This window comes from Eumetopias jubatus, unplaced genomic scaffold (genome assembly GCF_037043125.1).
Source record: "Eumetopias jubatus isolate StellerSeaLion01/CBP00866 unplaced genomic scaffold, mEumJub1_p1.0 scaffold_13, whole genome shotgun sequence".
NCBI lineage: Eukaryota > Metazoa > Chordata > Mammalia > Carnivora > Otariidae > Eumetopias > Eumetopias jubatus.
In genome coordinates, this window is record NW_028274819.1 from 76,086,105 (window position 1) to 76,101,851 (window position 15,747).

A 15,747-nucleotide genomic window follows, 5' to 3' on the forward strand; every position below is an offset into this window, starting at 1 on the left:
CTGCAGAGGAAGTGGGGCAGATGAATTGACAGACACATAGTCCGAGCTGGGCAGAGGAGGTGCCTTTTTAAGTATTCTTAAGATAAACCTCTCTTTCACCTGAGTTTCTGTGACTAGGTTTCTAATCCTAGCCACCAAGCAAAAGCAATTACCGTATCTATTGCCCAACCCAAGCTCTTGAGGGGTTAGGGGATCTCTTGATTCAAAATGAGACCATTATGATAGAACGAATCAAGACTTTGTGTTAGCCGGCCCCTGCTATATGCTTGTATAGAGAACAGGAATGAAATCCCGACTATGTGCCTGCCCGATATGTACACCTTACAGTATTACTCAGGGCCCACCAAACTCCATTATCTTATTGCTATGGTTTCGTAGGTGAGCAAAGTCAGAGCGAAGTAACACAAAAGAGGCAGTGAAGCCCACCAATTAAGATGAGCTTTAGAATAAAGACAGTTGTAGGCTTGACTCTCAACCCTACCCCCTTAAAGGTTTATGACTTTGCTTTAAAGTTCGTACAAAGTTGTTTCCTTGCCTATAAAATGGAAAATAATGTCCACCTTTCACAGGGAGTGGTGGGATAATGGTGCACCTGCATCAGGCCCCTGGATATGTGGTACGCCTTTCAGATGCTAAAAAGGAAAAGATCCTACGATTAAGTGCTGCCACCTCTTTTCCTCAAGACTTTACCCAGAATCCCAAGAACTAGTTTTGGAAATCTAACGTCACATCTGGAATCACATTTTCATGTAGTTTGAAGGCACTTGTACATGTCCCATCATGTATTAACCTTGATCCAGTCATTTGGTCTAGGTTTCATTGTCCTTAACTTGGAAGCACCCAGGACTTCCTAACTGTGGACAGTGGTGCTATTTAGAAACTTGAAAATGAATGTAGAGGCACTTTATAAATTGTAAAGGTGGAGTTTAATTACTTAATTTAGTAGACCTCATGCCCAGCATGGAGCCCAAACCGTGGCTTCAACTCAGGACTCTGAAATCCAAGACCCGAGCTGAGATCAAGAGTTGGACGCTTAACTGAGCCACCCAGATGCCCCAAGGAGACATTTAAAAAATAAGGTTTTAAATATTACTAAAGGCTTTTAAAAAACACTAGGTGAAGTATTCAAAATTTTGTGTAAATGGATCAATTGGAAAAAATACAGAGCATGCATGTGGAGTCAAGACCTGGGCCCCATGTCTAGCTTTACTCCTGACTCAGGTACCATATGATCTGTGTCCCAGCTTCCACTGGGAAATGCTGTAGTGAATGAGCTCTTAGAGAAAAGTGTTTAAAAAAATAGCCACTGATAAAAGCATGTTATTTTTGCTTGAAGTTTTATTTTTAAACTTATCAAGCTCAGTATCTGTTACAACTGATGGATCCTATGACTGAGTCTCTGTAAATGATTCAATTTCTGGTCCTGATTTTTCTACCAAAGTGACACCCTCCAATCACGGTCCAAGCTTAGGAAAACTTCATTTCCCAGCTGCAGAGAGATACTCCCACTTCCCACATACATATCCTCCAAGATAACAAACAAAATCCTATCTCCAAAGGTTTTATTTCATGTATTATTTGATGTTAAACTTTCCTAGGCTCTGCATCTAACCTATGTCAGTGTGCAAACTCTATCTCATTCAAAAGAGACATGGCAGTTGAGTATCCAGAACACAGGGTAAGTGTCACATGCTTCCTAGGCATGCTTAAGGAGCAGTTTTGGGCCAAGAGAAAAAGAAAGGAGCGCTTGCAGAAGTGAAGGATACCCCATGCGTCCTCAGACACACACTCAGGGAGCAGACAGGTTGATGACACTCTTCCATACCAACATGTGAGCCAAAATAGAATGCCTTTCATCTTCCATCACACTCTTAAAAACACAGTGATGATATCACACATTAACTGACCTTAATGTCAAAGAAATGAGAAGTTAATGTACAAAGAAATACAATTCATAAAAGAAAATATGCAATGTTTTATAAGCTGCATACATTTCAACAAAAAAGTTGGGGACACAGATTTAGTTATTTCGAGTTTTGAAAATATTTATTACAAGATTCCCTTTCCCATATTAAAAGGAAAATGTATGTCTGGAAATATTCAGAGAGCGGAAACTAGTTAAACCAATTCCCAAGTCCTCATCAAATAAGGTATCAATAAAGGAGAGGTTCTTTCAGAACTTAAAATTAGGGAAGCCTATACACAATTTAGATGGGGAAAGAGAAACACAGAAAAAAACAAAGTGAGAATGATCGTTTACATTTTACAGTCTTTAATTAAGCACATAAAACTGTACTATTTAATATATTTCTCCATGAACTTTTTGTGAAATTCAGATCGCAGCGTATCATTTACAAATCTTTTATCTTTCTTCTGATCATCTACACCTTTTGCACAGTTCTTGAAAACAACATCATCATCCCACCTAAGGGAAAAAAGAAAACAGAACGCTCATATGTCTGTATCAGGAGACAAGAACAAGTGAATTGCAAAGCTTAGTCATCACACAGAAAGATGCTCAGTATGTGTAGCATCTGATACAGCAATTACACCCAAAAGAATAAAGTAAATCTTAATAGGTTGTAATCTTGCTTTATTACAGCAGGAAGGGCAATTCCTATTTAAAACATACATTCTTATTACTTCTCCTGTATAAGGAACTTTGAGGTAAAAAGTAGGAATTCATAGGCTTAATATTTAATGTTTTCAGGTCTAAAACAAAGAGGCAGCACCCTGATTAGCATAGATACTTCTAGATGATAATAACTGACCAGTTTACTCTAGTTTAGATTACATGCTTTTAAGGGTTTTATACTCTCTCATCAGTTACCACTTAGCAATCATCCACTGTAGTATTTGCATTTTATGGCAACAAAGGAGAAGAAACTACTGGGGTATAACCATTAAGGTTCATAGACTGGTCCAGATCTACATTTCAGTCTGGGGGAAAGAATGTGCTGGGTGACCCCTCATAGGAGGGACAGAGCAAAAGGAAGCGTAGCTTTCTTCTTTATGATCTATCTTTACTACGTTAGTCACAAGTACAACTATATGTGGAGTCCTCGGCGTCCTTCTAGGGAGTCTCTGAAGGTGAAGGGTGATCTTGGGGACTCTTCACACATACATCTAAAATGTTAAGCTTTGGGGGCGCCTGGGTGGCTCAGATGGTTAAGCATCTGCCTTCGGCTCGGGTCCTGATGGGATCGAGCCCCGCATCGGGCTCCCTGCTCGGCGGGGAGCCTGCTTCTCCCTCTGCTTCTCTCTCTCTCTCTCTCTCTGTCTCTCATGAATAAATAAATAAAATCTTTAAAAAAAAAAATAAAAAAAATAAAATGTTAAGCTTTGGGGAGCCAATGGCTCAATGCACTGCTCCATCCCTAGTGCTTAGAATAGTATCTGGTACACAGCTGGTTATCATAAATATCAACTAAAAGTAAGTACATTTTCTTTCATTCTCCTTCTTCCGTTATTCCCATAACTGATGGAGAAGGGTATCAGTGAAAAGGGGCCTTTAACATAATATAGTTTGGTATAAAACGCACAATCTGCAATAAATATCCAACTTGTTAGTGTAAAGTACCTTCTTTTAACTTTGAAGTTGGCCTGGGGCTGGGATGGGCCAGTGAGATTAAGGAGAGGGTTTCCACTCAAAATGTTTTCCATACGTATTCTTTCTTCTTCAGCTTTCTGTTCTTGTTCCTGTCAATGACAAAGGAGGACTCATTTACTTACATTAATTCTGGGGTCAATCTTCTCACATAACTCCTATTTTAAAAGACCGTGAGGATTTTATGAGGGAGAAGGAATGAGCATCAAGGTAGGTGTTTTTTTTTTTTAAGATATAAGATATACCAGAAAAGTCTCACTTATCAAAATAATTTGGCCTTTTTATTATAAATATTTCATGCTTGTCATCATACATTCATTAGTCTGACTCAAAAATTCTATGAATGCATATTTAAATCTATTTTCTTTCTTGAAGTACATATAAAATTGCTATTTTAAGAGTACATCAATAAATATATTCTAGTAATCTGAGAATATATTAAACATCAAAGAGACACATTTAGCAAAGCTATTACCTTGATTTTTAAAAATGGGCTATACAGAACTATGATTAAAAATAATTTTATTTTGAATTATTAACAATGTAAATTTGTACCTCAAGGATTAGTGACAAGTTATTATTAGCCAAGAAGTAGGTCCTAAAATAAACTATCATGTAACATATTATATTCAGCTAACATGTGTTTCTACTAATCTACCCGGGCTTTATTCATTTTGTTATGCTTTACTGTTACTAACTTTCCATTTTTACACTGCTCGTCTACAAGCTTGTCTTTCTTCACTTTTAATTAGTATTAACCTCTTTAAACTCAAATCACCCTCAGTTTCATTCTTAGAATTAGAAATATAAAATGCCTGGAATTCTTAGCCATTAACTGCTAGATCTACCTGTTCATTATATCTTAAAACAAAAACAAAAGGGCGCCCGGGTGGCTCAGTCGTTAAGCATCTGCCTTTGGCTCAGGTCATGATCCCAGGTTCCTGGGATCGAGTCCCACATCGGGCTCCCTGCTCAGCGGGAAGCCTGCTTCTCCCTCTCCCACTCCCCCTGCTTGTGTTCCTGCTCTCGCTGTGTCTCTCTGTCAAATAAATAAAATCTTTAAAAAAAAAAAAAAAACAAAAAAAAAAAACAAAAACAAAAAATAAATCCCACTTTGTTGTATTTTAGGAAGGACAAAAACTGATGACTTACTGGATCAAGGAAAAAGAGACTTTCAACTTTAAATGAACCTAATAGGGGTGCCTGGGTGGCTCAGTCAGTTAAGCAGCCAACTCTTGATTTTGGCTCAGGTCACGATCTCAGGGTTGTGAGATCAAGCCCCACATCAGGCTTCCCCCTCAGCACGGAGTTCGCTTGGGATTCTCCCCTTCTCCCTCTGCCATTCCCTCGATCCCACTCATACTCTCTTCCTCTAATAAATAAATCTTCAAATAAATAAATAAAATGAACCTAATAAAGTTTTAGATCACTTAGAAAAATAACCTAATTTTCCAGAGTTAATGATATTTCATTTTAATATCCAAAAGGGAATAACAGATTTCATTTTTAAGAGGCCAAATAACTGGGAAGTGAGAAGATGCAATGCTCAGGGAAATTCCTTCAGGTCACTGCTCAGACCTTAAGCAAACAAAATCAGGAACATCCATTATAGATTAAGAATAGATAGCTTTCTAAAAACTATGTATTTTTAGCAATTTATATTGATGTTGAAAGTGAAAAGACATTTCTCTGAGATGCTAGAAAAATAAAAACTCAAATATACAATGTATCCAACTTATAATAATAACGTATGTGATATAATAAAGTTCTGGCCATTTTATATTTGCAATATTATTTCCTTTAGAGTCCTGGCTGCCTGCCACGCATAGCACTGGAGAGAAAAGGTGCCAACTCTTTCCATATTCAAGTACCAGGCATTGGGGCGCCTGGGTGGCTCAGTTGGTTAAGCGACTGCCTTCAGCTCAGGTCACGATCCCAGGGTCCTGGGATCGAGCCCCACATCGGGCTCCCTGCTCCACGGGAAGCCTGCTTCTCCCTCTCCCACTCCCCCTGCTTGTGTTCCCTCTCTCGCTGTCTCTGTCAATTAAATAAATAAGATCTTTAATAAGAATAAAAGTACCAGGCACATTATGGTTCACAAACATAGGCTAATAATCAGCCTGCAGATCAAATCCAAACCACCCCATTTTTGTTAATAAAATTTTACTGGAACAGATAGTCACACTCACTCATTTCTGTATTGTCTACAGCTGCTTCTGTGCTACAGTGAGCAGAGCCAACAAGCCGCACAAGAGACAGCATGCTCTGTAAGCCTGAAATATCCCGAGATATTTACCATCTGGCCCTTTACAGAAAGCTTCCTAGCCCCTGACATAGGCTGACTGGTTGGAAAATATTTTGGGACACTTCAAAAATTAGCCACTAGAAAACCAGATGGGCAACAAGAACAAAAGTAAAACTATCCTGCAGCCCCTAGAAACACCAATACATTTTTGTACAAAGAGAGTAGAGGAATCTTAAAAAATTCCACAACCTTCTGTCTAAAATGCTTATCTTCCTAAGGGTCAACCAAATGCACTTGATCTGCTTGTCCCTTTATGAATCCACAGCTATTAGGCAGACCAAAAGAATCGGGAATAGAACAACTGCCCTCTAGTGATGTGCAAGTGAAATTAGGAAAGTTCTTACAATTGATTTTTAAAAATTAGATAGGAACAATTAGAAACTATTATGCGAATTATGCTATCCTATGCCAAACTTTGATGGGAATTATATTTAAAATATTTTTCTTCCAATTTGAGTTCCAGCAATCTTCTACTTCCCAAGACTCCTAACATGAACCCATGTCAGTCTTTTTCCACTCTTTAAATAGAACCATTCTTGGTTCAAATGAAAACTTACACAGAAGCTCATAAAAAAAGCCGAGCTGTTCTGTTTGAAAGTGGACACAGATATCTCCATCTGAATGTCTCATAATGTGTTAAATTCAACATGTTCCAAACAGAGCTCATCATCTCTTCTCTCTTCATCTAAACATGCGGATCCTTCTGCCATCCCCCCATTAGGGAATGTCAGCAACATCTACCTGGGAATTGGGGGTCATCTTTGCTGCCACATCTCATCAGTCACTTTATCTGGTCAGTTTTACCTCCTTGACAGCTCCATCAGCATCTACTTACTTCTCTCAATTCCAATTCCTATTATGCAGAATTATCTTAATTGCATGTGAGGATTACTGAAACAGCCTTCTCAATTTTCCCAATCCAACCTCCGTACTTCTGCCAGAGTAATCTTTCTAAAAGGCATATCCAAGTAGATGACTATTAAATTTATTATTCATATTTTTCTGTATTACTGAAATATTTCATAATAAAAAACCCCCCCAAAAAAATGCATATCCAATCTTATCATACTCCTCCTGAAATCAACTAGCTCTTTATGGCCTTCAAGACAGAGTCCAAACTCCTTTAGCACTGGTTTATGAATCTCTACTGTTCTGACCTGCTCTTGCTCATCCAAAGTTTAAAGGTATGTACTATTGATCCTATGTAATCCCTGGAACTCTTTTTGAGATAGACATTCTTTTCTTCCATTGCATAAATGGAGAGACTGGTTAGGTAAATTGCCCTAGGCTATATAAAATCTATTGACAGACTGCACAACAAATGCCTGGAAAGAAGGTTGGAAGCAGAAGACAAAGACATAAAGATGGTCTCATTATATCCTTGGGTTCTTTGTAGACCATGATTATATCATATTCATCCTTAATTCTTCTGACACTTAATGGACAAGGATTAAATGTCTGTTGAACAAATGAACGAACAAGTGAATGAAAAACACATTGATAAGCATTATGAAGCGTGCCTGAACTATTTGGAAAGAATTTCTAACATAACCAGGAAAATCTGGATGTTGCAAAAATAATCAGACTTGTAGATCTACAGGTGCTGTAATATCTAGATATGGCAAGGACAATTTCTAATATAAGATGTACTACTTAAATTAAAAAAATATTCCTAGTTTAGAATAGATGGTAAGATGCAAATATTTAATATTTTGATTTTACCTTCCTGGCCTGCTCTTCAGCTCTTTCTTTTTTAATTTTTTCTAGTTCTGCAAGAAGAGCTGCAGTATCATCATCATCACTCTCCTCTTCAAAATCTTCATCTTCATCTTCTTCCTAAAAAAGAATGATAATAGCCCAGGAGAAAATGCATTTTATTCATTATTTTTCCCATAAAAATTACACTTACCATATCTTTGGGGCAGGATTAATTTTCCCACTGGGAAAGATAAATGCACCTAAATATGATTAAAGTCAACCATCAACCAAAACATAAAATGAAACCCCACAAACAAGCTTACAGAATTCTTACTAAAATGTCCCTGAGATGCTTGAGAGATTGTAACAGCAAAAAGTGTAACAAAGTATTCTTCAAATTTACATAGTCAAAAGGGGATTTCATATGAAAATATTTCTACAATCAGACAAGGAACACTTTACACTGATACACACAGTACATACATATACAGTGTATCACCCTAAGAGTCAAATAATTTCCCTAGCTCAAGACAACTTTTAATCAAGGAAGTAAGGATAATCAAAAGTACAAAAAAAGGGTGGTACATTCTCAGAAAAATTTCAAACAATTATTAAATACCATTTAAAATTGGGCTCCCTTTAATTACTGAGTTAATTATTTAATTCAATCTGTCAACTCTGGAATTAATTGCTGATATATATACTTAGTTAGAGGCAACTGATGAAAGGCCAGTCATGTTTTCCCACTGAATGTACAAAACTGCAAGTTAATTATAGACCGTAAGGTCCCACTAAATTTTAATGTTAACTGAAGCACTAATCCTAAAAGAACTTCCCCTTAAAACACTTCCCCCTTCCTAGCAGAAGGAGCCATTAAGTTGAGCTGCACACCTAGAGGGGGCATGTTTGGTATCTAATGTGGAAAGGCCTCTGAATTCAGCTCTTGGGGGTGCTATTACTGATAGAGACCCTAGAATGAAGAATGCCCTCTGGAGGTATAGAACATGGTCAACCTCCAGGGTTTAGTATGGAGAATTATTTTTTTTGGAAGCTCATATTTTAATAGATCACCTTCTTATTTGGTTCTCCAGAGATCAAACTTGCTCTTACAGTTTAATTACTTTTGTGATTAATAACACTTTTGCTTTGGGGCGCCCGGGTGGCTCAGTCGTTGGGCGTCTGCCTTCGGCTCAGGTCATGATCCCAAAGTCCTGGGATCGAGCCCCGCATCGGGCTCCCTGCTCAGGGCGAAGCCTGCTTCTCCTTCTCCCACTCCCCCCGCTTGCGTACCCTCTCTCGCTGTGTCTCTCTGTCAAATAAATAAATAAAATCTTTAAACAAAATAATAATAATACTTTTTCTTTAAAAATCAACCATAAAGCTTAGCATTGAAGTCAGGACTACATTTGAATAACAGTAAGTAACAATAAACATAGGCTACTTCTTAAAGCCAAAAAATAAAACAAGCATTTCGGAAAACATAATACATGAATTACTATGTGGAGATCAACAGAGGAAATAAAACATACATCTGTTAGAGGATCATCTGCATCAAGGTTGGCAGCAGGAATCTGGTCTAACCGAGGCTTCTTTGACACTGACGAGGAGGTTGTATGTTCTGGGGAAAACAAACATAATTTAGCTTACTAAAATAAACACTGTGTTTCTTGTAACATTTAAGGACCTGTGGGCACAAAAAGCTTAGCTTATAACCATCAAGATAGCACAGACAGGAACCACAATGTCTGGCATGTGCCCTTGGTCAACATTTGTTGAATGAATTAATGAAAGCATTGATTTTAATATGGGAACTGTAGTCTCTCTGAGGAAATTTAGGGAAGAGTTTATATATACTGAACATATAAAAAAGATATTATAACTTATGCCCCTCGATGCCTTCCAAAAGCCAGTGACAAAAACTGGAGACCCTCAGAGACAGAAAACGCAGGGCCTCAAGAAGTCTGGTTGCTGTACACAGTCAAAACCTTTAGGGGTGCCTGGGTGGCTCAGTTGGTTGAGCGTCCACTGTTGATTTCGGCTCCGGTCATGATCTCGGGGTCCTGGGATCAAGGCCCGCAAAGCAGCTCTGGGCTTGGTGTGGAGTCTGCTTGAGATTCTCCCGCTGCTCTCTGGCCCTCCCACCCTGCTCATGGGCGCCATGTGCGCTCATGCTCTCACTAAAATAAATAAATAGGTCTTAAAAACAAAACCAAAAAAAAAACACCTTTATGTAAACTGAAACAAGAGCTGCCAGATATCCCAAGATCATCCTGTTCCTTCTACTACAGCAGCACAGAGATGGAACTGGAATCAACCTTGTTATCACCTCTAATCTAATCACTTAAGAAAGTGTTACCAATATCTTAAAGCAAACAATAAATTGTTTACACCAACATTTTAAAGCAAACAAAAATATTAACCAGTTCCAATTAGCACATGAAAGAGAAACTGTTGTCAACATAATTTCATGAGACAAATGTCTGGGGGCAGTGTTGGTACCTCGTGTTGGACGATCTCTATTTTTTTCTCTTGCAGCAGCTCGCTCTCTCTCTTCCAGCTCTCTCCTGAAGTCACGGTTGCGAACCTCTTCAGGGGCATCCTGAGTAGTTTGTCTAAAGTAGAAACAAATAGGCAAAAATGTTACTAAGAAAACACATGGCTATAGCAATGGAAGACAATTCACAAAAAGCAACTCTGTCCTTTAGTCCCTCAAGGTTCATGGAACTAAACGAGATCATTCCCCTAATCTGAAGGTTATTAACAGGCATTCTTGTAATGTTTCCAATATTTCAGAGAGCCCAAACTGAATCACATATTTTCCCATAGGGCTGCAGATTAATTAAAACGTCTTTACTTTTTGTTAGTACGTCAACTCAGGGCTCCTTACTATGACACTTTTAATCTCATCTTGATTAGTGCTGATAGTGCACAGGCCTTCTGAGGTCATTGTTATTGTGCCATATACATATGGAAATTCTCAGTTAACAGGAATTTCTGCATAAGTAATATATGATAGCGTTTTATAAAGAGCACAATTTTAGTGTCAAACACTCTACTGCATTCTACTCCTATGAAAACAGAAACTTCAGTGATATACCCCAAACATGCTACAATCTCTCGAGCATGCCATTTAACAGATTTCTTAGTCTTATCTTCTGAACAAGAAAGTAAAAAGTCTTCATTACCTATATTTTATCTTTGTATGAGAAGGTAGGTCTCTACTTGAATACTGCTTTGAGAGTTGGCTCAAATCACCTTCTCCTTTTCCTCTCCCACCTCTCGCAGGTTCAAAAGTTGGCCTAGCTGCTGTTGTCATCTTTTATGCTTTAAAGAAAAACTGTATCAAGTTATTTCCAATATGACAAACCCTCATTTCATAAAGTATTAATAAATATTCATCCTTGTGAAATAATTTCCAAAACTCATTATCCAAAATTACTTAAATAATCTCAAACAAAAGTTCTAAAGAAAACAAATAATGAAGCCCAAGGTATTTAAGGAATAGAGCTTCTTAGGCAGCTCTTATTTAGTGCAAAAAATTCTCTCATGAAGATCTGAGTTTGTGTTCCTGTTCTCCTTCTGTCTCTGTGGCCCCAGGAAAGTCATCCAGCTTAAGTTTCTGTGGAATGGGCAATGTCCCTCACAGGATTATTATGAGAATTGAAATGCCAAAGCCCTGTAAAATTCAGTACTGCCATGATTGAGTTTTCAAAATTCTGAATTTAACCCTACTCCACCAGATGCATTAAGGTTTGCATTTTATCTAAATTTCATACAATAGAAAATAGGCTAGTAACTACAAAAACAAAAGTTGTTTTAAAATCACTGACAAATACTGAGTGTCCTGGGGAAAAGTGTGCTAAACTTTAAGACAGTTACATGTGCAAAATTCTCCAACAACCTTTTGTTGGTCCAATTTTCTTTTATAGCAATCATTATAATATAAATCAGATCTTTTGTAGGTTACCATGCTCAAGACAGGAAACTCACCCCCAAAGGATTCTGATAAGCAAAACTCAGGGACCCATTCCTTATGTTACTTTTGGTTTGGGGCTGCCAAGAGTAGTGCCTAGCAGATGTGGCGACTGAAGTCCCGTTAAGCGTCCGAAAAGCAAGAGCGCGGGGAAGCTGGGGGAACTGGTGTACTTCTCCAGATTTTTAAAAAAGGGAAAACGGGTCCATGCAGGGGGAGAAACTGGGTTTCCTGCCGCTGGGGGCGCCGCCGCCTCCCACACACTCCCGGATTTTTATCACTCCCGCCTCCCGGGGGCTCGCCTTCGGGCTGTTACCAGAAACTCGCTGACTCTTCACTCAAAGGCCCGACTCGCAGGGGGATCTGGGGGATGGAGGGGTGTGGACCCTGTTTAACGCCGCCTGCAAAGCTACCTTCACGCTCCGCGCTTCGCGGCCGGCCGGGGACTCGCTGGGCTCTACCACCTCCCGCCGCTCCGGGACCTCCACCGCCCGCGCCCGGTTCTCTGTCGTCGACTCCGACCCCAAACCGCCCTTCCCCGCCCCTCTCGGACAAGAGAGACAATCTGCTACCCTCCTGCCGCTCACGTCGGCCGAGGTTTAAGGCGACAGCCTCCGGAAATCACACAGACACCATTACGACTCCTACCTCCCAGAAACCTCTGCGCCCAGGGCCAGAGCCCAAGACCCGGAAGCAAACCCCTAGCTCTTTCGCCGCACTTCAGAGGCCGAGGCAGAGACCAATCCGCAGCAGGCAAGGTGGAAGTCGTCGTGACGACAACAGGGGGCGGGGCCGAAACGGCCCAGTGGGCGGGCATTTGAAATCAGTGCTTTAGAGTAGACCTTAAACATCATTTTATACCTTCAAGAACCAATTACTTAATGTCTCTTCCGTCTTTCCCTTCCCCGACCCCCTCCCAGACTCCTTCATTCCGGTGCTGCGTGGACGGAAAGCCCCGGGTAGCCGACACCACGTCCCCGGCTAGCGAGAGAGAGCGTAGAGAAGGATTACACCAAACTTTAAAACCAACGGCGCCTGCTTCCTCTCTTCCTGAGCTAGACCCAACAAGCCTAGAGAGCTGGGCTACGGAAAAACTAGTGTTTTCATTTAATTGGATATGAAGAAAGAACAAATATGTACGGGGGCAACCACGATCTTTATAAAGGTACCATTCCTGCAAAAATATTAGTCTTCAAAGCAAAGGTTGTATTCGTATTGTTTGTTAAAATTTCTATTTTTTTTAAAAAAAAAGCCTAAGTTCTAGTGGGAGGGGTGATGTCACTATTTAGAGATTCATTTATCAACCCGATAATGAGCGTTTAGAACGGTGGGCCCAACTGCCAGAAGCACGAGATGCAGTTATAAGATGGCTACTCAAGCGTTAGGTGAACTTTTAATAAGACAACGGACAGGGGGGGATATCACCAATCGTCCTTCCTTCCTTTCCCAAAAAGCACTGGGAGCAGGAATCTTGTTTGTTTAGTCCATCTCGGTGTCTCATCACATGGTCTTTGGCCACAGTAGATGCTCAATAAATATTTATGAAACATGAAAATTCAGCTCCTCCAACTTGGTTTCAAATGTAAAGAGCTCATAAAATTGAACATTAAAAAGCTTTATTTTCAGAACACTTTCTTTGAAACTTAAATTTTTTTTTTTTTTTTTAGAAAAGTAGAAAGAGCCCCTTCCCTTATAAAGTTCAAAAGGAAGATCTTAATTTTTCTTATGGAAGGTATTTCTCCCCTAGTTTTGTACATCTCAGTAAAGGACACTACCATGTATGAGTTATTAAACCAAAACCTCAAGGCTCCTAATTAAATTCCTTCTTCTTTACTCTTCACATTTAGTTTATTTGCAAGACTTGTCAATTTTACTTTCAAAATAATACCCTAAATTTCATTACACTGCCACCACCCTAGATCAAGCCACCAAGATTTTTCACCTGCGTTGTAACTGCTCCCTAATGGATCTTCCTGCTTCCACTTTGGCCCTACATACAGTTAATTTTGCATATAGCAATGAGAGTGATCTTTGAAAATTATGAATTGGGGAGTGTTACTCTCCTGCCTAAAAACCCACTGCACTTAGAATAAAAGTCAAATTCCTTAATGTGACCTCAGACCCCATGGGGTCTGGTTCCTGCCTATCTCCCTGACTTCGCTTTTAATCAGACACTCTCTTACATATTAAACTCTAGCCACAGCCAGCAGGGCATTTCTGTTTCACAAACAAGGGTAAGATTCCTTTGCACCAGGTTATCTCTGTTGCCTGTGCCTCAAGATAACTGTGTTAACCTCCTTCAAGCCTCAGCTCAAATGTCACTGCATCAGTGAGGCTTTCCCTGACATCTTCATTTTCTCCCCCACACCCCGCCCTGTAAATACCGTCATGTTGCCCTGTTTTATTTTTTTGTTGTACTGAACTCTACCAAATTTATTCTGTTTATTGTTTCTTGCCTTGTTTTTTGCCTGAGAGGCAGCACAGAAGTCATTCAGAGAAAGGGATCTATGGCCTGTCTTGGTGCTAAATTCCAGGTGTGCCTTTTCTTGGCTGTTGAACCTTGCCCTAAAGGGAAAGTTATTTTTCCTTTTTGTGCCCTCAAGTGTCCATTGCATAAAATGGGGATAATTCTAGTCTTCACCTCTTATTGTTATGATAAGGCTTAAATGAATGAATACTTGTAAAGTGTTTAAAACAGTCTCAGCAAACAGTAGTTGCTAAATTAATGTTAGCTATTATTATTATTAATATTATTTTTATTATTATTGTCTATCTTCCTGTATTAGAACGTAAGTTCCAGGAAAGCAGGAACCTTGTCTCTCTTGTTCACTGGTGTATCCTCTGCATATAGAACAGTGCCTGGCACATAATAGGTGCTGAGTAAGTATTTGTTGAATGAATGAATGATTGATACACTCTGAGGTGGAGGAATGAAGTAACAATGGCAAGGTAGGGACACAATTATAGAAAATACTCCTGGTTTTGATGTTCCAGCTGCCCTTATCTGCCCTGAGTCAGTCACCCTGATTTCATTTATCTCTTAGCCCACCACCTAATCTTTGGATCACCATGATTAAATAATCACCCCTGTAATTTTATTAACACCAACATACAACGTGATCAGCCTACAAAATGAAAAGCTTTGACTTAAATGGTCTGAAAGTATTAACTAGAAAACAAACTAAAAAGTTTTTCCTTAAGTGATTTTAAAATACTAATAAATGAAACTAAAAGCTTTTGACTTAAATGGTTTGAAAAGATCAGCAAAAGAACTAAAAGTTTGCTAAAAACTTAAAATTCACCTTATCAGCTATGTTTGCTGGCACAAATCTGCAACGATAGGGTTTCCCACATTCCCCTCTTTCTTCAAATCTACACACTTCTTCCCACCTCTTTTCCCTTCTCATCCTCTTCCTAAGGAGTAGATGATCTTCTGACTTCTCTGGGAAAAGAAAAGCTCTTAAATAAGGATTTCTCATGTGCCCCTCAGCAGATCTAGCAAGCTGCCTATGACTCTGGCCATACCCTCAGCTTTTCTATGGGTTGGTAGAGGTGAGGTGACCTAAGTCCTCTCCCTTGTGGTCTGGGTCCCAATCCCCCCAACCTTCTTAGTAACTGGCATCCTGCTATATATCCTATCTCTCATAGTCTATGAATCCATCCCTTCTAGATCGCTCTTATCAGGTTTTGGATGTGATGTAATATATCTTAACCTTAAAAAATGCTCCTTCATTTTAATATGACAAAGGTAGGATTTTAATTCAATGTGAAAAGGATGTTTTATGTAATAACTATGTTTGCAAAATCGACTGTTCTTATAGCACCATATAGGAGTTCCAGCTAGCTGAATTAAATATCCAAAAGGAAAAAAGAAACCTTAAAATCTAAGAGGAAAACTTAAGAGACTAGTTGTACAACCTAGAGTTTGTAAAGATCCTTTGAGCAAGGCAGAGAACACCTAAGAGCTGTAAAGGAAGTAGTTGTAAGAATTTATCTGTACAAAATTTTAATGTTATTGCAGAAGATGCTCAAAACAAAGTCAAAAGATAAGTGCTAGATGAACAGGTAAAGTTTGTAATGCCTATAATGTATAAAAGGTTACTACTACACATAATATAACAAAATACAAACAACCCAATAAAAAATAAATGGCACAGAATATAA

The 15,747-nt window shown here is 39.1% G+C and overlaps 1 protein-coding gene across 5 annotated transcripts; it reads right to left on the bottom strand.

The window, feature by feature from the left end:
* Positions 1 to 2,019: 2,019 nt before the first annotated feature.
* CWC15 (CWC15 spliceosome associated protein) lies at positions 2,020 to 12,295 on the bottom strand. 5 transcript variants are annotated; one of them, XM_028119641.1, is made up of 7 exons: positions 12,232 to 12,295; positions 10,796 to 10,934; positions 10,110 to 10,222; positions 9,140 to 9,228; positions 7,635 to 7,748; positions 3,581 to 3,699; positions 2,020 to 2,425 (listed from the first exon to the last, which is right to left on the bottom strand). In XM_028119641.1, the coding sequence occupies exons 2-7, from the start codon at positions 10,924 to 10,926 to the stop codon at positions 2,296 to 2,298; spliced, it is 696 nt and encodes a 231-aa protein (XP_027975442.1). In that variant the 5' UTR covers positions 10,927 to 10,934; positions 12,232 to 12,295; the 3' UTR covers positions 2,020 to 2,295. The 5 variants fall into 5 exon arrangements, with proteins under 5 accessions (XP_027975442.1, XP_027975439.1, XP_027975440.1 ...); XM_028119638.2 differs by having other exon boundaries at positions 11,997 to 12,247; XM_028119639.2 differs by having other exon boundaries at positions 10,796 to 10,947; positions 11,997 to 12,247.
* Between the last annotated feature and the right edge of the window lie 3,452 nt (positions 12,296 to 15,747).